General features: G+C 39.9%; 1 protein-coding gene across 15 annotated transcripts; it reads left to right on the top strand.

Annotated features, from left to right (window-relative positions):
- Window positions 1-1,160: 1,160 nt before the first annotated feature.
- Window positions 1,161-18,864, top strand: SPART (spartin). Of its 15 annotated transcripts, none has more exons than XM_075085193.1 (11): window positions 1,218-1,241; window positions 2,576-2,687; window positions 6,660-7,492; window positions 8,618-8,815; window positions 9,819-9,923; window positions 11,666-11,795; window positions 12,575-12,769; window positions 13,741-13,899; window positions 13,978-14,068; window positions 15,044-15,100; window positions 17,232-18,864. In XM_075085193.1, the coding sequence occupies exons 3-11, from the start codon at window positions 6,662-6,664 to the stop codon at window positions 17,416-17,418; spliced, it is 1,953 nt and encodes a 650-aa protein (XP_074941294.1). In that variant the 5' UTR covers window positions 1,218-1,241; window positions 2,576-2,687; window positions 6,660-6,661; the 3' UTR covers window positions 17,419-18,864. The 15 variants fall into 15 exon arrangements, with proteins under 15 accessions (XP_074941304.1, XP_074941369.1, XP_074941391.1 ...); XM_075085182.1 differs by having other exon boundaries at window positions 1,240-1,395; XM_075085203.1 differs by lacking the exon at window positions 2,576-2,687 and having other exon boundaries at window positions 1,161-1,241.
- The last annotated feature ends 1,172 nt before the right edge of the window (window positions 18,865-20,036 follow it).

The following is a 20,036-nucleotide window of genomic DNA, read 5'->3' as shown; positions in this document are numbered from 1 at the left end:
CTTGTCAGTAGGGAAAGGAATGAAGAGCGGGCAAGTGAGAAGGTGGCGACACAGAATTCCTAGGTAAATGTTGTACTACCAGCTACAGCACGTGATGAATTTCCAGAGATACTTCAGAGCTAAATGAAACTAAGACGCAAACCCATCTTCCAGGACTGTGCTGGGCAGGGCTGCCACTGCCTAAACACAATCTTTAATATGAATTTCTTATGGGCTGTGGTCCTGAGAGTGTTAATGGCTGATTCACCATCAGCATTCACATGTCAGTACCTGAGAAAGCAAGGTAATTAGCCCCAACAGGGCTGGCACTCAGCAGGTTCTGGACGAGCTGTCTAAGGTAAAGAACCATGCACCATGGGTGGCACCTTTGCTAGATTTATCATGGCTAGAATTTTTCTATGTGAAAGCCAAGCTTCGGAAGATTTTTAGCATTGGTTATGAAAGTGGCAAATAAATAATATACTGCCAGATTATATTCAGAAATTCTAACAGCTGTTTCACAGAGATGTTGGAAGTTTCACTGAGAACACGAGCGTTCATGTTCTAAGGCAAGTGCTGGAAATTTAGCGAGACCATTTTTCTTTCGGTTTCTCACACCACCCGTGGACAACCGCGGCTCCTCGGGCCCGCAGCTACGGAGCCCGTGCCTGGGGAGGCAGCCGGCCCCTCCTTCCCCAGGCCTGGAAATGAGCCTCACCCTGAGACAGCCACCTCCGCACACACGGCACCTCTCCTAGCAGGGCAGTCAGTCATTTTGTCACAATCCTAGTAACAGTCAAAATGGAATACGAAACTTGTGACATAAAAGGGGAGACTTTTTAAGCTCCCGCCCGCGGTGGACGTGGGGGGTGGCAGGAGGACGCGTCCTCCTTTTTCCTGACAGGCGATCAAGTCGGGGGAAGGCACGCATCACCACCACGGTTTATGAAACAGCTTTTATTAACTGATCAGTCGCTACCACGAGAGTCGAGCTGTCACAACCACGCAGCGCGCCGCCAGCGTGCCCCCGCACCTCCGCTTCTCCTCACGCCTGCCCACGCCGGCCCCACAGCAGGCCCCTGCACAGGGTCTCTCTCGCCCCGCCGCGGAGGCCTTCCCAGCCTGGTTCCCCTGCCCGGCCGCCGCCAGAACGAAGCTCCCTCACCACCGCCCCACCACCGCCCCCATAGGTGACGTCATAGCAGCGTGCCTGACGCAGGAGGAGGTGGTGGCGCAGGCGGGGCGGGGCCGGGCCTGGCTCGGTGAGCGCGGGGTTGGGCTTTCCCGGGCCGGAGGGGGCTTGGTGGGCGGTCGTGGGGCGGTCGGTCGCGGGGTGGGTACCACCGCGCGGCTGCCGCCTCTTCGGCTGCCTCCGGGCAGTCCCGGGCGGTGTCCTGAAGCGAGGGCGGCGGTCCGGTCAGTGCGGGGCTGGGGCGGCGGCGTGAGCCTCGGGGAGCCGGGCCAGGGCCGGGCCGGGCGGGCGGGCGGGCGGGCGGCGGCCCGTATCCTCCCCCTGCGCGGGGCAGGCGGGGGGCGGGCAGCGGGCGCGGAGCCCCGCATCCCCGCGCTGCGGCCGGGGGTCTCGGCGGGAGCGGGAAACCCCCCGCCCCGGGCTGCCAGAGTCGTCAGGGAGAGCTGGGGCAGAGGCCGGGGGCACGGAGTGCGGTGGGAGCGGGCCCGGGTAAAGTAGCCATGATAACCGTCTCCTGAGTGCTTCCTCATGAATCTGAGAGGTTACTTGTCAAAATACTTTGAAAAACTGCTCCTTAATTTTATTTTTTTAAAGATTCATGCCGGGCAGTTTGGGTTTGAGTTGTTTGTATATGGAAAAATACGTTGGCAGCAATCAGAAACCGGCAGGCGCACTGTTAATGAAAAAGCATTAAATAGCTATCTTACATAACCCTAAATTTTCCGTGATGCTGTTAGAAACTTTGGCCGCAGAATGGTAGATGGTGACAATGTCTTTGCACTTCAGTGCTGTGGGGAATGTAAATGCTGGGCAGCACGGCTGCGTGACGAGGGGAATCATCTGCCCTGCTGGTCTGTCGCTTTCTGGTTTAGAGCAGTGCCAAGTAGGCACTGAAAGCTTAAAAGCTCTGCGTTGAGAGCATGCGGTGGAAATGCAGACCAAGGAGTCAGAAAGTCCAATTATTTGAACAAGAAAAGGCTTGAGACAGCAATAGTACCGAGAGGAGGAAGATTAGACATGCTGGCTGGGTGAATGTAGGTGCTGGGATACGGGCCTGAGAAGATGGCGTAGGTTGGAATGTCAGAAGGTGGGAGTTTACTGAAGTCTTCAGTAATTTTAAGAGATTAACAATTACCAGGTCAGATCGGATCGCTGACTTTCTCTGTTGTATGGTCTTTGATGCTATCTAGCCATAGGTGCTTAAAGACTAGCAGTAGGCCACCACTTAATGAAAAAAATTAAGGGCTACTTAAACAAACCACTCTAAACTAAAAGCAAAAAACCGTAAAATTGTCAGCTAGTAGATGGCTTGAATTAGTTGAAATCCTTTATGACATTTCATTAAGCTTGTTCTCTGAATTCCTGAAAGTAACTAATACTTTCTTAATTGCTCTTTCCCCACAGAAATAAGGCTTAATTCTGTCTGCATGGTAGTTCTCCTTCAACCTCTTCATCTTTGAAATCAGTGGCTGATAGAAAAACAGTTGACAAATAGGAAGAGCTCTTGGATTAAGGGGTTTGTTTTGGTTTTGCTTTTTCCTCCCCTACGCCCCTCAGCTTTCAACAACAGTGAGCTGGAAGGAGTGTCCTACCTCTGTCAGTCAGGTTATTTAATCCTTTTAATAAGCTTTAGGCCTCATGTTTACGTTCTGACAGTAAGATCAAGCACTGAGCTGTATTTTTTTAATTAAAATTATTTTTTAATGAAGTGGGGTTTGCTGCTTCAGAGGAAGGATGGCCATCCAGATAGTTGAGATGTTAGTTTACAATATCAAATTGAACTCGAGTTTCCCTGTTGCACTGCAGCCTCCCTTGGTTGAGTCACTTAAAACCACAGAGTGTATCTATACTGATAAATGAAAAAGGGCCAAGGAATGAGCTCGAGCACTGGATTAATCTGTGATTATCTACAGTGCCTGTTAGCTCTGTTCTTAGCTCTGTTTTGGACCAGCTTTCTCCAAGACAAGTTCCTCTAAATCTTACTTAGTACTAAGTCGTACAGATCTGGTCCGATCTGTACTGGCCGTAGGACCAAAGGTTGGTTTATGGCATGCTTGTATTTAGTAATATACACTTTGCCAATTCATTCCAGCTTTAAAACAGAGGAAACAAGACTGTGTTGTGTAGAAATAGATTACAGATAAATATTAAACCTTGCAGGACACTTAAACACTGTATTAAGATCATACACTGAAAATAATAATGACTGAGGATCTTCCTTGCTTGTGATTGGATTGCTACTTACATGTTCTGTTTCAGAGATTTCTTCTTGCCTTGTGAGGGAGAAATCCAGATGGCTTATTTACTTTACACTATTCATTCTTTTGTATTAATTTTAATAAATTAATAAGAATGAACTAAATTCAGCTCTTCTGGCTGACTTTTAGTTATCCTGTGTTAAATTTAAAATCCACTGTGAATTCCTTCTTCCATTTCCAAGTGCTTTGCCACCCAAATGCATAGTTTGGTGGTAACTATACTGTACGTGTACTGCAAACTTGGGATGTTTCAAACAATCGGATGAGTTGTAACACTCCCACTCTTCTGAATTGCTGAGCCAGCTTTTGTATCTCCACCATGCATGAGTGCTGTGTATGCACTGGTTGTGCTGACACCTCTGTTTTCTTACAGACTTTTTTTAGTGTTAATAAAAACTGAGCTTTAGCAAGAAGAGTGATGCTGACAGTACGACGAGCGTACAGTAAACAGTAAACTAGTTCACTATGAAGTTGGAATGTAGCTATGACTTCAGGATTTTACTTGATGTCTCTTCTTGTTTATATACTAACAATCACTAGCAAAAGAATTATTCAAAATCTGTCAAGTGGCTTAGCCTTAGCCTCCCTCAGCAAAAACAAATCAAAAAGCATGGCGCAAAGTACACTACGGTACCGCAGTTGTGTTCACACAAATGAATTGTTTAATTAAAGCCTTAAGAAGGGATTTGTTACAGAATTGGATTCACAGGCACTAAAAAATGTCAAAACACTAAATTTTGCTTATAAAGAAGTAAACTGTGATGTTAGGTTAAACTCTGTCTTTCTCAGTCTTCTAAACATTTTCTGTGTTTTGGAAATCCACAGTAATTTTTAAATCAGAGCCCTTTACTTTTAAATTGTTTCTCACCTTTAGACCCTTCTTACAAGGGAAAATGGATTTTTCATTAGTAAATACAAGTGTTGACACAAGATGATATGGTCTGGGAGTCCTTAGGTTTTATTGCTAGCCAGTAATTCAACTCAATATCTTTAATGGTTAATGTCTCGATTATAAAATATATGGCATGGTTAAGTCTAATTTTTCACGTAAAGATCCAGCTATATTCACAAACTTGTTAAACAAGTTCTTTCCAATTACTGTCATAATTGCTTGCTGCTGCGCTGATCAGAAGCATGCTTGTAACTTCTAAATTTGATGTCCTTGGTGGCTATTAAATATACACTTATGCCAGTGTTGTTCTTCAGCTTAAATCAAAGATGTTGAGCCTGTTGGCAGCAGGTGACCGCAATCAACCGGAAAAGTCTCCTCCAGACCGGGATTTGTTTTTCTGCTACATGATGGGGAATGGGCAGCGAGCCTGGTGGCTCAAGTCGCACGTGACCCGCTCCATGTGGGCTGCCTTCTCAAGCTACCTGTCATAGTCTTAGCTACATGTCTGTCGTTGGACTGAAATAACGTATCTCATCATTTGCATGAAATTGAGATCCTGTCGCATCATACAAATACAGATGCGTTCAAGATTACATGGCACTTCTGTCCTGTGACTGCAGATGCATCAGTCACATAAGCGCTATCTGCATTTTGATCATCAAGGATCTAGGAGTAGAGCACGGCATTACATCTTTACCCCTTTAAAGTCGTTTCAGGATCTGCACTTCTTAAGTGTCTCTGTTTTTCTTGGCGTAGAAGGAGGTTATTTTTCAGATTATATTTTTTTTTACTTTATTCATAGTTAAACTAAAACAAGAAGAGACATTAAATAAACTTAAACGTAGGTACTGTTTCAGGATTTTAATAAAAGTTTGGATTTCAGTAGTTCTTTTCTTCTTTCCTGATTTACTTTCTTCTTTTCATCCAGTTTATTTATGGAGGCTAATCCAATCTCTTAGCCTTTAGTTTACTTGCTTAGTAAGTCAAACTTACCTCTGTCTAGCGAAGAGTAAAGTAATCGATTCACCAGAAAATTTCAGTGGCCTTCTGCATGCTGCTCCCTCTTCTGGTGTAGCTTTCTTGGATGTGGCTCAGCGTTGTGTGAGGTCTCACCAGTGCTTTGTACAGTGGCATTGATGCTTCTGTATGTGTAATGGAAGTACTTTTCTTTTTACACTTTGGATTTTACTTACCCCCCTGTTTTCTGTAGCTTGCTATCATTGTGATCAACAGACATCTCTAGATTTTTCTCCCTTCTTCCATCCAGCTTACAGCACAGAATCGTTTTTCTTGAAAATGCATGCTCTTTCATTTTTAAATAGTATCCCATTTTTGTCCATGATCATTACTCTGATTTCCTGAATTGACAGTGCCTCTCAACACTGTCAGCAAAAAGCCTTACTGGAGTTTATTTTTTTTTAGTTGTGTGTTGTAAACAATATCTTAGTCCAAAAATGATTTGTAGTTTCTGCATTTGGCCAAGACTGAAAATCTGCATTCTGCTAAAAGAGTGATTTCTACGCATTTTGAAGTTCAAATAAACATACTGGATTCTTTTCTGCTCTTCAGTTGTTGAAATATATATGATGCTGTTTGAGGAACACATTCTAAATAGAACCTGTAACGTACACTTTTGCACATATTGGTGTTTCAGGTTTTTGTTACCTGGGGAGCAAGGAAGGGAAAACACCAATCATTTTTCTCACTTTACTTAATTCCTTTACAGTGTTTATAATTCCCTGTTTCATTTTGCAAGGCATAGCTCTAACTGTTCAAAGTATTTCTTCCCAGTTCTGTGTCTGTCTTGAAGACTGTCAAGATTTGTTTAAATCTGTTTAATGCTTTTCCTTAAATCCTTTAAATAAAAATGTACTGTTTGTAAGCTCAGCCTTTATTTAAAGAGACAAAATGTTAACTGAATTTTTTAATACCCTAGAGATTTTTTTTAAATGTTATCAAAAGTAAAGTTAGATTTTTAATTTTTTTTACTCCCCCATTTGCTACTGATCTTAATGCTCTTTAAATTGAAAGTTTAGTATCAGGCGTATCCATATTCTTGTGATGCTTAACTTGTAGGAAATACCTGTCTGCAATGTAACTAGATGTGATGGTTATAGAGTTAAATTCCTTGCTGACTTGGAATCAGATATTCTAAGTCTGAAGATTCATAGGAGATAACCACAAGATACCAGACACTGTACCAAGCAAATAGATAGCTTTCTGCAAATACATGAGGTATAGTCATTGTTAGAAACCAATTAGAAGACATTTTATTCTAAGGTAAACTTTGTTTGGCTTAATCCATGAATGCTCCTACTAATCTATCCCAAATTTGCAGTAATGGAACAACTACAGGATCCAGTTATGCAAGAAGATGCAAATATTAAAGCTATTAATGAAGAGTACAGGAAAGCCTTTTTCTTTATCGATAAAGGACTGAATACAGATGAACTGGGTCAGAAGGAAGAGGCAAAAAATTATTATAAGCAAGGACTTGACCACTTGCTCCGAGGAGTCAGCATTCCGTCGCAGGGTCCTGCATGTGTAGGGTCCCAGTGGGAGTCTGCTAGGCAACTGCAACGGAAGATGAGGGAGACCCTCCAAAATGTTCACGCTCGACTTGGCATTCTAGAACAAAATGCCTCACCTGTACAAGCGAGTCCTGCTGCGATGGATGCGCCTGCAGGGGTGCCCAAGTTGTACCCATCTATTCCTTCCAAAGAAAAGCCAGAAAGACCCCCAGCCCCTAATTCTCTGTTGGTACCAAGTCAGCCACCTGCAGCAGATGGAGGTGTTGCAAATGTGAGCCAGGGGCAAATTCCATCTGTGAGTCCATCACCTGCAAAACCTCTCTGTCTGCCGAATGAAGCACCTCCTGCCTATACTCCTCAAGCTACCAATGGCCATTTTACTGTGTCTTATGGCACAGACTCTGGGGAGTTTTCTTCTGTAGGTGAGGACTACTACAGAAAGTGTACTCAGCCACCTCCCCTTGAAAACCTGGGAGTGGATGCAGATGAGCTGATCTTGATTCCTCAAGGAGTACAAATATTCTTTGTGACTCCTGACGGGCAGGTCAGTGCTCCATCGTATCCTGGATATCTACGCATTGTGAAGTTCTTGGATACAGATAGTGAGATGGCCCAGAATCGTCCACCTGCATTTCTTCAGGTAACAGGAAAATAATTTTCTCCTTTAATTAAGGTGGAAGGACTGTCATAAAACTTTAAAAGGCAACCTTCTTAAGTTCTTGCTCTTCTGATCCTAAATCTCTGTGTGATAATATGAAGGATGTTATAGCTGTTGGAAAAATGGTTTTCTGCAAATATATACTTCTATGACTTTTTCTGTGACAATGACCCTTGTGTTTTCCCAGGGTGGTTGAGTGCTGACTGTTCTGGTGAATTCAATTTTCTAAAGGAGTTTAACGTTTCTTTTTATTTAATGAAATTAACTCCCCTTTCCTCATATAGAGAAGACATGTTGATTCGCCTCTTGCAACATGTCAGTGTAAACGGCTTCGCATGCTACCCACTTCAGTCCCAACTAGCGATAAGGTACTGCAGTTAGGGCAAGTGAGAATTTGGAATTTGAGGGCCCATGTTAATATGTTAATTGAGACCACAAATGTTAATATGAACCACAAATAAAAAAGATGCAGTATTTGGATTTTTTTCAGTGCACGTGGGTGTGTTCTGTAACGTGCACTGTGTTTCTGATCCGATTTCTGGCTTTGGACCTCCTTGTTGCTGCTGAGATTGCCTGTTGGAAGTCTCATCAGTGAAGGGGAAACTTGGTGGAACAAATAAACAAAAACTGCTTCCTGGTTTTGGGTCTGCTAGTTCACCTCCACCTGTGTTAGCAGTCTTCAATAGTTGGCCAGCCACAGCCATTTTCTTTACCCTATCATATAAACCTGCCCCGAGATCTACAGGAAGTTACAGGCACTGTGAATCCTGACTTGTTTGGCGGTCCTATTCATTTGCTTCTACACCTGGGCCTCAAGACCAGACCTCAGTTAAGAGGCTACCAGTCTGAATTATAGTCCTGTGAAAATGAGTATTTTATCTATATTAGGCTGTCAGAACTAATCAAGAATGATATTTCTACAGTCATGTGGGTTTTCTGTTTTGAGGGTTTTTTTGTCTATTTTTTTTTTCCAAGATGGCATAAGGCTTTTTTATTTTTCTTACTAAACTTTATGGAAAATCAAGTTTGTGGTGCTTATCGGTATGTTCTGCCTGCCTTTCTTTTTAAATGGTTCCTTTAATTTCTTTGTGTACTTACCTTTTCTAGGTTTGTGACTGGTTGTATCCTCTAATGTGTAACCAGTCTCCTGTTCTGTGCTGCCATACTGGAGTCTATATGTTCCCTGACACGATGACCCAGATACCAGGGTCCTACGTGGGAGTAGTGCTGTCTTCAGAGCTTCCAGCAGCTGACAGAGAGCTCTTTGAGGATCTCTTAAAACAGATGTCTGACCTTCGAATCCAGGTGAATTCCTGGGCTGCCTTTTTTAAACCAATGAGGAAAGGTGGAAATGATCAATACATTCTTCCATTTACATTTAGTTGTGTACCTTTACTGTGTCTTGCTTGGTAAGCTCGCCAGTGAGAAATAGATAAAGTAGCTAAGACTAAGCAACCTAGTAATGAAACTGTAGGCTCTGTGAGATGTGAGGACAGAAATTTGAAAACACTAAATTGTAAGCACAGAGAGGAACTGGAAACAATTTTGTATGTTTTCTCTATTTTTCCAAGAGAATGTAGGAGGCCAAATAAAATTTTCTGTTCAGCAGAAAGCAGGTTTTTTTCCTCTGTGTGTGCACACACATGCACACACTCTCTGTGTAGTTTTGATAATACCATTCTTGGAATATTGTGCCCAAATGTGTTTATAGTTCAAAAATATTAAGCTGCTTCAGAGAAGACCTGTGAAAATAGCGTGTACCTCAAAAATCTGCCTTCAGATGGGATCTCAAAATAGATAAATCTGGTGCCCTCTTGCAGTAAGATATTAACAGATAGAGAAAATAGAAAAAGACCTAATAGTCTTAACAAAGGCACAGTAAGATACAGTGACTGGAAACAAGGTGAAATATATTACTGTAAGAGCACTGGAGCACTATTTCAGGAAGAATGGTAATCAATAACTGCCTAAAAGCTCACAGCAAGATTACATCTTTTCATGAAAGATAGATTCTTGTTGAATCACCAAGACTTGGATGCAGAGATGATGAAGGACCAGTTTGCAGCATGCCATGTGGGCAGAGCTCTTATGTTATAAATCCTGTTGAGTTCAGTAGGCAATTTCACCAGCCCAAGAGGTCACTAATTTTTACTTCAAAGGGAAAAGTACTACAGAATTAAGTTATGTTTACTGGATAAAATTCTGTACCCTTTCCTGCGTAGAAGTAGTTAAAATTGGATATCTCATTAGTTCCTTGTTGTCCTAAAATTCCATGTTTTTGTTGATGTTCCCTGATATGATATCACAGGTGCCAGGATCCCATGAGAGAGTAGGGTTATCTTCAGAGCTCCCAGCAACTGTGAGAGCACATTTTGAAGATAAATTTAAACAGATGTCTGGCCACAAAGTCCAGGTAAATTCCAGGACAGTGATTCCAAAATTTTATAGTTAAAAAAAAAAAAAAATAGAAATTGTCACTGAAATATATGTTAGAACTTCTGAGATTCCAGACTTGGTTGAAAGCAGCAGTGTATGCTGTGCCCTGTGTTGGTTTTTTATTTGGTTGGGTTTTGTTGTTGTTTGTTAAAAGCTGGTTCAGTTACTGCAGGCTACCACATTTTGCAAATCAGTGGCAGATTTCTGGAGTTTTAAAAAACTTTGTGACAGAGCACAAATATTTCAAAGCCTAGTTTATATAGTACACATGAGGATCCAATTAACAAGTGTATTTAATGTAATTATAGTATAGAGTCACCTGTCTTATAAGAGAACCCGTTTCTGCTCCTTAGCAAGGTCCTTAGAAGTCTTGAATGTCTTTCTACATAATGACCCAAACTGTGGTGTGACTAAATTATATCTGGAGTGTACTTTGCCATTTTCTAATTGTTTCTTTTTTTAAGTTATAGCTGTTTATTAAGGTAACTTCTGCCCAGCCCCCAAAGTGTTTTGGTCACATGCTAAAGACATTTCTTAAACATGAGCTATCGCACTGCTGTCAAGCAGTAATTGATGATATAGTACAAGTCAGTGATACACCGTTAACCTAGCAACTTTCCAAGACTTAATCTACTCCTTTCTGTTAATGTTAGTTTTGTTCTGTTTTACTGCAACAGCCAGTTTTGTCCATTACCCTATTTTTATTTGTAGTAAGTATCTCAGGGGAATCTTAAGAATTCTGTGCAATATGAAATATTATTCTATACTATGTATTCTATTCTGGTCATAGGTTTCATCTATGAATGCTTTCAAATAGACTCTTCTAGACTAAACAAAAAGGTCTTTCTTACTGTCCCTCATCAACTAACAGTGTTTTCAATCATTGAAATGTTTGGGTTTTTACTTTTACATTGGAAAAGTCTTAAAAATAGAATCCTAACCTAAATCTTCACGGTTTTTTTTGCTTTCTGTAATTAAAGTTTAATTACATGTTGTCTGTGAACTGTGTAAAGTGGTGTTACACTTTTTAGAAATGCTAACCAGACTGTGGTGGTGGTTGCTTTGTTTGAATGATTAATGTCTACTCCAGAAACTGTAGTATTTGACATGAAATCACACCAAACCTATCCACCCAACTTTAAATGGGGAGGGGGAGCAGTACCATGCACAGCTTGATGTATTCCTTGGCTGTGCCAGTCTGCAAAAGCATTGACAGCGCGTAGAATGAATAATCGCCTTTATTTTTTAATTTGGGAGGGAAGGATGAGGAGCAAAACAACCAGAACAGCTGCATTCTTCTAGGGCAGCTGGACTGCAGTTCCCACACTGAATGACAACAGCGTTTACTTCCGTCCAATAAGACAAAATTGGTAGATGGACAAGTCTCTTATCTTTTTTTTGCTAGGTAACTTGTACTATAAGTTTTCCCTACTTAGTTAACTTGACTGTATGGCCATGTTGGCATGCAAATCTTTTCATTGTAAACTGGAAGTGTAGTGAAAATGTTGAGCTGTCTGATAAGCTTTTTTTGATTGCGTAGGATTTCTGCGCAAAAGTAACTGCATCACAAACTTCCACTGAATTTCTGTACACTTTCCCAAGGAATACACAGCGTTAGTGTTTTCTGATAATGGATCTGTATGATCTAAAACATGTAAAATGGAAATCCTGATGATACGTCGTGAAGCAGATTCTCAGGTGTTTAATTTCACTTGGTAGCCTTCAGAAGCCTCTGGTGATGCAATTAACTTGCCTCAGACTGTACATATCCAACCACAACCTGAAGGAGCAGAAAATCAGAAAGAGTTGCCAGAATGGAGTGAGAAAGTTGCCCACGGAATCTTGTCAGGTACTGTTGTAATATGAGGATTATGAAACCTCTGTGAGTAACATTTAAACAGTGTTTTCACCTAAATGCATGTGTGCTGGTAGAAGCTGAGGGGCCAGAAGTAGTTCTTCACCAGATACAGTTGTAATCATCTAGAGGATACTTTTGTGAGCTCTATAAAAACAGTGCAGAGTCTAAATCCATTACCAACAGTTGTCTTCATTGCAAATGAGTTAGGCTCCTCATCTGACTATGTGTTAAGGTATCACCCCCTGTGACTCAAACCACTGTGATAGAATAATTTTACTCTATATGAGCAGTTACATTAAAGCAGGCATCTATTGTGATTTCTGAAGATAAACAGTGGTTTATTTTTCCTCTGAGAACCTCTGAAATATACTAATGACCACCAGCTGATTGTAATAAATATGAATCTGCTAGGAGGGCTAGAGGGCTGGGTTGTACATTTTCAGAATGTTAATAATATTGAGATGTGCAGTTCTATCATTTCTGACCCAGCTGGGGCTTGAATATCTATTAAAAATCTCAGTATCTGTATTAAGCTGACATTTGGATGAGGGCTGGCTGTATTAAACTAAATAAAGTGAATTGAAAAAACGTGGGTGGTGTCGGAGCAGAAATCACAGCAGGAATTCATGCTGGCCTAGTCAGGGAAGGGTATAATTGCAGACTCTGTAATCAGGAATGTTTCTAAAGTCAGTGTTGCAGAGGAGGGAAAGCTGTAGGAATCATAGTTGATAAAATTGTACATTCTAAGAAACACAATTTTTGCCTTGAAGGTGCATCTTGGGTGAGCTGGGGCCTAATAAAAGGAGCAGAATATACTGGTAAAGCTATCCACAAAGGAGCTTCTAAACTGCGAGAACACATTCAACCAGAAGACAAACCTCTGGAAGTCAACCCAACTGTAGCAAAGGGGCTTCATGTTGCAAAACAGGCTACGGGAGGAGCTGTGAAAGTCAGCCAGTTCTTAGGTAAAAATTTGCATCTCATAGTATATTGTATTTTTGCCTTAAATAACAGATACTCTGTAAAATGAGAGCTGGCCAATGAACTGAAGGAGGGACTGACCTGATGAAATCCAGTGATCCAGTTTGTGCCTAGTTGTCTCCTGTGAGACATGCTTTAGGACTAATACTTATTATATGGCCTTGAGGCATCTTTTTCTTTCCTAAAAGAATAGTCTGTACGGTCTTAAGTTTGGCATGTTTTTCTGTTTTAGACAGTTAATTCAAAAAGGTCTGTCTGTTTCTTCTGAAGTTGATAACCATGTATTTTAAAAGCTGTACTGTCAGTGGTTACTAACATACATGCTGCACCACTAGAGAGTGTGTGTGGATGGTTTTAAATACGCATATCTGAAACAAGTCTATTAGACTATGTATGAACTTCCAGATAGAAATGGCTTGGTGTTTAGAGGTGCTTGGTGACTCTAGCAGCTCTCAGTAGCTTCATTATTTATTTGCATTAATGTTTATATTTAGTGTCTAGTGACTCATCCAAGTTTAAAAGCAAATTGTGCTGGATGTTATAAAAACACTTTGAAGACCTGGAATGATCGTAAGAAAGATTTCTTCAGAGGTCAGGAAAGAAACACAGCTTGTGCCCTATCTGCAAGTTGGCGATAACAAAGCAATGAAAACAGTTCCTTGAAATCAGAGCATGTGACGTGTATGTATTTCTTTTTTAAAGTGGTTTTAGGCATAGGACCAACCTTACTTCCTTCTTAGGAACTGGAGCTGTGCAGAATCTGAAAAATAAGGTGGTTTCTCTATCAGTTGAGTACTTAAGCATGGATTAAAGTCTGTCTTTCAAATAAGCATATTTAAATAGAAGCAACACTTAAGACTTCAGAGAAATTTACTTTTAATTAGGAGAAAGAACTTCTAAAGAAAGATGTTCTGTGTTCTTACTAAATAATCTGCGTCCTGTTGTTTTATGGTAGTTGAGGGAGTGTGTTCTATAGCAAGCTGTGTTGGAAAGGAGCTGGCTCCACACGTGAAGAAGCATGGCAGCAAGTTAGTTCCCGAATCCCTTAAGAAAGATAAAGATGGCAAATCCACTTTTGATGGTGCTCTGGTGGTAGCAGCAAGTGGAGTTCAAGGTAATAAAAATTCCTTACACTTTTTTAATTGTATAGTTTTCAATGCTATGGACTCAAATAAGCTGTTCATTTTTACAGGGTTTTCAACAGTGTGGCAAGGTTTAGAAAGCGCAGCTAAGTGCATTGCTAAAAGTGTTTCAACTGAGACTGTAAAAACTGTCAAATACAAGTAAGTTTTATGTTTTTGTTGGTTTTATCTTCTGTGACATAGTGTGTTTGAATACTGGCAAAAAAAGCGTATGAAAGTGCAGGGACGCTAACTGAAATACCTGCTTTGGTTTCATTATGCAGCACATGATAAGCTGCTAAGTGCACAATAATAAGCATGTCCTGTAAGTAAAAATATGAAGTGAGTAAATGACTCTGGTAAGTATTTTTTTAGCTCTCTTCTAGAAGTATTACAGCTTCATGCTATGTTACAAATACAGTTCAGGTTTATATCTTTGCTCTACAGTATAATATCATTATGGAAAAAGTTACTGTTTTAAACCTCTTAGCTCTGATCCTGATTTTATGTAAATTTAGCTAAATTTGAAGAAAAATGGAAGAACTTCAACTATCAACAGGTCTGACTAAAGCGAGGAGCTACAAAAAAGAATACTACATAAGGAACTCTAAGGCATAAATAGGAGTAATAGGATAGCCTCGATTTGAAAAAATACAGATGTTAATAAAAAATAATGTGAGAAGAGGATAGTAACATTTGGGATTAAGACAATGTTACTAAGATGATGGAAGGAACAAAGTTGAATGTGTGTCTGGAAGATGCTGTGGAGAACAAGGGGAATATATTGAAATAACTGAAAAAATATGAAATGCACCCATCAGAATTGCAATAGCTATAATAGAAACTGAAGAGTAAGCAAAAGCATATAGGTTAAATGGAATTGGTGATAAGTGTAGCAAAATAGATGCTGGAAGTGCATACAGGCTACTAGCAGAAGGTAACAAGGTAAATGTTGGCATACAGTATTAAGTAGATTGTTATTCAGGGTTGTGTTGTGATGCATTTCAAATAGGAGGCTAGATAGTGAAGTTCTGGTCAGTGGTGCTTTATTGCTAATGTTTATTTTCAGTAGGAATGTCAGGAGGTATTGCACTGATGCTCTTTTCACATAAATTCACATTAATGTTTTTGTTTTAGATATAAAAATAGGAAATACGGAGATGAGCAGTCAACAGCCACTGCGAGTGCAAAACAGTAATTAAATGTTGCAGTTAATTACAATACAGTTGAAAATATTTGATATTTGATCTTTAGAATCTATCTATATAAATGTCTTAAAACTCTGCATAGTACCTCTTTTGGAAGCTGGTTTCTGTTTCTATTACAAAGATTTATGCCACTCAAAATACCAGAGTGGTTCAGCTAAATTCCACTCAATGGAAACAAAGCTAAAGGAGCATCATCACAGTGTCTCTAAATCAACAAAAAACTCAGCTAAAACCTAGCTGCAATACCTTTGTGGATGGAATTGTAAAGAAATGCTCATCATATGTGTATGTTGATCAGAATTGGGGGAAAACATAGCTTCAGAAGTGATATTTCTGGCAAAGTACCATGCTACTACCTTCCTGGGTTTTTACAATGATATAAATAACTGCAGTATCTACACCTGCACTTTTTTCTTTAAAAAAAAAAAAAAGAAATTACAAATAATGCAATTGAAACAGGCAAACTAAAAATCAGTTATCAAATATTAACAAATTGTTAGTCTAACTGTATTGGACAAGATAGAGTCTCACTTTAAATGAGTTTATCTATTTTACTGATGTTATGTAAAACTGACTTATGATGTTCCTGAAGTGAAAGTAACTAATCAAATTGACAAATGCTGCACTTTTGCTGTGAGATTAATTCCGTGATCTGCAAATCAGATGTTGGTGATTCAAGGCTGTTACTCTATCAGAGAATTGAGAACAAAACAAAAAAGCACAAATTATTTTTATTCGGTTTCATTGTTAATTCCAGCCATTATGCCATGGCTGCCGCACTGATAATGCGACAGATTTGTGGATTTTTTGGTATTCTGTGCTTCTCTCTAGCCTTATTTGGAGATCTCTGGTCATCAGAAGTGCAGGGGAAAAGTGACTCTGGTAACTGCTGGGATTCTGATGCTGCCAGAAATACTTCCCTTTGGCCTGGTTTGCCTGATTGCAGTGCTCTCTGGGGAGGTGTCTGGCTGCCCGGAGCAGTTGGACTTACTGCTCTTGCTATGCCCTTGTCCTCCTCCAGTATGTTCTCTCTACTGGTGTAGATGTCTACCTTTCTTCACACTTGAGTAATTAATATGAGACTGCTGACTTCACCCCTAAAGCATAAAGAAGCTGGACCCACAGCCCAGTGGAGAGACCAGAGGTTTTACCTCTTGGTAATTTTTAGCATATCCTCAAGATAGCTTTGTTGCTTTTCGGGATTTTGTCTGACTTCTTCATACCCGCCCCCCCCCCCCCCCCCCCCCCTTCTTTCCCTTTGCCTCTGTATTGATTCCAGGTTACTTCAGGTAAGTGTTTGCTGCACAGTGAAATTTTTTGGTAGGGACCTTGCTACCTTGAGCATATGAGCCCAGATGTGTCAGCAATTCCCTGTACCGAGGAGACCTGTTAGACTGTCTGGGCTAATTTGCTTGAGCACAGTGGTGCACTACCTCAGTAAGTCTACTTTTGTGGCTTGGAATTAATGTGCCAGTGAGTTGCTGTTACACCAGATGTAGTATCATATTATGCCATGTCGATACAGGACTAAGTACTAACCAAGTGCTCATCTGTCAGCGGTGGTACCAGCTGAGAAAAAGTATGCCTGAGGTGATTCTGGTCCCCTTTTTTTCTAACAGGTGAGAAAGCAAGACAGTGTTTACCCTCCCTCCTCCTCAGTGCTGCCACCTGTGGTACAGACTGAGAAGGTTTAGCAGCTGCAATGGTCTACCTGTGAGGGTTTATGCGGGGAATAGATGGTGTTAGGAATTTTACCTAAGAATTTAGGTGAAAAAGTACTTAAAGCTTATTGCACAGAAATCTCTCCCCCCTGCTGTTATGGTTCTATAGGTAAGCCTTCTACCCTTCAAAACTAGAGGGTAAGGAGGGAGAAGGACTTAAAGGTTTTTTGAGGAAAAAGGGCAGAAGCTTATTGGTATCTTTAAAGAATAATCCATCTGATAGAGGAGCAGCCCTTACTCAAATGGCTTGATAATTTCTAATTTTATTCTTTAGGCATTCGGGCTGTGTGCTTATTATTAGTTCTTGGTAATGCTTAAATTTTTGCTTTCAAAAGAATTCTAGTGAAGAGGAAAATACTAAGTACACATATCTACAAAACTGCTATCTTTCTTAAGGTATGGAGATGATGCTGGCCGTGCTACAGACAATGCTATGAATTCTGCAATCAATGTTGGTGTGACTGCGTTTAACATTGACAATATTGGTATAAAAGCTGTTGTAAAGAGAACTGCAAAGGAAACCGGCCATGCTGTGTTAGATGAATATAAAGTATTGGATAATGAGAAGAAGGATAAACAGTGAAAGTAATGAAATATCTCTCAAGGCCTTACATTAGAGATGAAAATTCCTATTTAGAAGTAACTACGTTGCTAATTTAACACAAATCACACTACTTTTCAAGAAATTGTTACTTAATTTGACGTGAAAATGTAAAAGTAGGGAGGGCATTTGTGCAAGGGAAAATGAAAGTTGTCTTAACTCCTTGTTCTGTATTCAACAAGGATTTTAAACAACGGGATCAGGGCTTTAGACAACTGGAAGGATATGAGTTTGCAGTTAATAAACTTGCCTCTGTAAGCACTTTTTCAAAATATAATATGGAATAATAGATTAATATAGAAAAACAATTGTGAATATTTTTGTAATGATTTATATTTGTAAAGGTGGTGATACAGAACAAATAGGATTACTAATGCTGGAACAAATAGGACTACTAGTTTTGTTTTTTAACTATCCTGAAGAGTTAGTTTTACTAAAACAGCCTTGTCTTATTTAGTGTGCAGTAAAATAAGCTTTGTGTCTCATTGTTTTGTAGAGAATCTCCCTTTTCAGCTACCAAACAGTTAATCTTATCCAAAGTTCACATTAGAAGAAATGAAAGATGAACCTCAGGTAACTAGGTAGTTATTCCCTTTAAAACTATTTTTTTCCATCCAGCATATAAGCAAACCAAAGATATCAAGCATTTCTTCTAAAAGAGGGTATTTACAACTCTAGAAAAATGTATTCTCCAGTGGACTCCATAAGGAATATGCAAAGATACTTTGATATTTTTATGTAGAGAGGGTAAGTATGTTTTTGCATAATAATCTTCTGTAGAAACATTCTACAGAGGACTCTAGGAACTTCTATGCATTCTGTACTTTTCAGCCAATCCAGAAAGATTCAGAGTATATATCATGGTCTCCTAATGGAAAACAATATGTATTTGCTTCAACAAGTTGTTCTAGCAGTCAACATCTTTATTCCACTGAATTCATAGTTGCACAAAGTACGTCTCTAAAGGGTATGAAGACAAGCCCTTTTAAGGAAGAGGTGTGTGTGGAATAGAATAGACACTACCGTGTAGGTTTTTCATCCTGTTCCTTGTGCAATGTGTAGTAACTCCATACGCAGAACCCTTGAGATGCTTAACAGTGCTACTTATTTAACAGTTCATTTTTGAGTTTTAAAGCTGCTACACATTCTAATATTGGCTGGACCCGCAGCAAACAGAACACCATCAATTTAGAACTTACCTCCATTTCATGTAAATGGAGAACATAACTGTAAATGGAGAACATATCTATAAATGGTTGTTAGCAAGTGATATTTGCCTCAGACTGAAAAAATACAGTAACAACTAATAGGTGCACATTTTGTGATAGCTACTGTAGGTGTTTACGTAGGGTGAGAAATGTGAAACAAAGGATCTAACCACTTAAAGTGTAACTTTGGTTTATGGAAATAAAGATGAGATTAAAATTAGTTAATCTGCGCCTGGCTTTTTTATGATGTGAAGCTGCTGTATGGGTCAGTGAGTGGAAAGACTAGGTCTCCTGAAGTAATAAAGAACAGTATTGGAGTATGTCTATGATAGAAACAAGCTCATCAATTAGGGCTTAAAAGACTTCAAACTAAAAAGGTCCATCAAAAAGTACACTACCACAATTTCTCTCACTACAGTCTGTCATTTGCAAGCAAGTGTAACCAGTTGAAGGCTATTAAAGACTTCACACTAGAAAAAGCATTTTTGTTGTTATGAACTGCGTTTACAATAGGGATGCATGTATTTGTATCTTTGTCCTCCCTCCCATTTTGGTTTTGCATATAGTTTATGCTCATTAGTTTTATCTGTAAACCATCAGAACAGGTTGTATTAAAACAACAGTTAAGATTAAAGTGCTACAGCGTTCAAGAGACCAAGCTGTAGCATACTGAGCAGAAAAAAAAGATAAAAATGCCATCGATATCAGGCAAGTATTGTTGTCCTGCCCAACCTGCTGTTCTCTTCACGTGTACTCAGTCTTTCAAATTTATCTTGAAGCAGATTAAAGCTAATTTTTTAAAAACGTGTACCCCACTTTACAGTTTTTAATGCGATACATCCATCATCTTCCCTTTCACATTGTTCCAAAGTTTAGTTAATTCTCACTGCTGCAAGTATTATGCTGTTGAACTTACCCTGCTTCAGCTGTCATTACTTGGGCCCTGGGCAGCAAATCCGTCCACTTCTCCCCAGTTCCTCTACCATATAAAACAGCCTTCACACACATGGCCTTATCTTGGCTCCCTCTTTCATACACTACACACCCTTGGCCTCCCTAAGCCTCATACCTTAGGTTTGTTTTCTATTCCCACTTTCATTTTGTTTCTCCTTTGAACGCTGAATGGCTTTTGATGTATGGCAGTCCTAGTATTCTTACTAATGCTGTTTACTGAGTGAACTGCTACCTGATTTCCTAATGCATTGCTATTTCCAAATTAATTTATTTGAAGTCTTTTCTGCTACAATATTGGTCTTGTCTTGAGAAGATTACTTTCAACAGCCTTTAAGATATTTGAAGCTAATGCCATCTCTGGTATCTTCATTCCGTAAGTATAAACCACTGTTCTAACCTGAAGTCTAAACCCCTGCATTTGAATGGATTCCTCTAGAT

This window comes from Phalacrocorax aristotelis, chromosome 1, assembly GCF_949628215.1.
Source record: "Phalacrocorax aristotelis chromosome 1, bGulAri2.1, whole genome shotgun sequence".
Lineage (NCBI taxonomy): Eukaryota > Metazoa > Chordata > Aves > Suliformes > Phalacrocoracidae > Phalacrocorax > Phalacrocorax aristotelis.
Note: the sequence above shows the minus strand (reverse complement) of the source record. Positions and strands in the feature narration are given on the sequence as shown.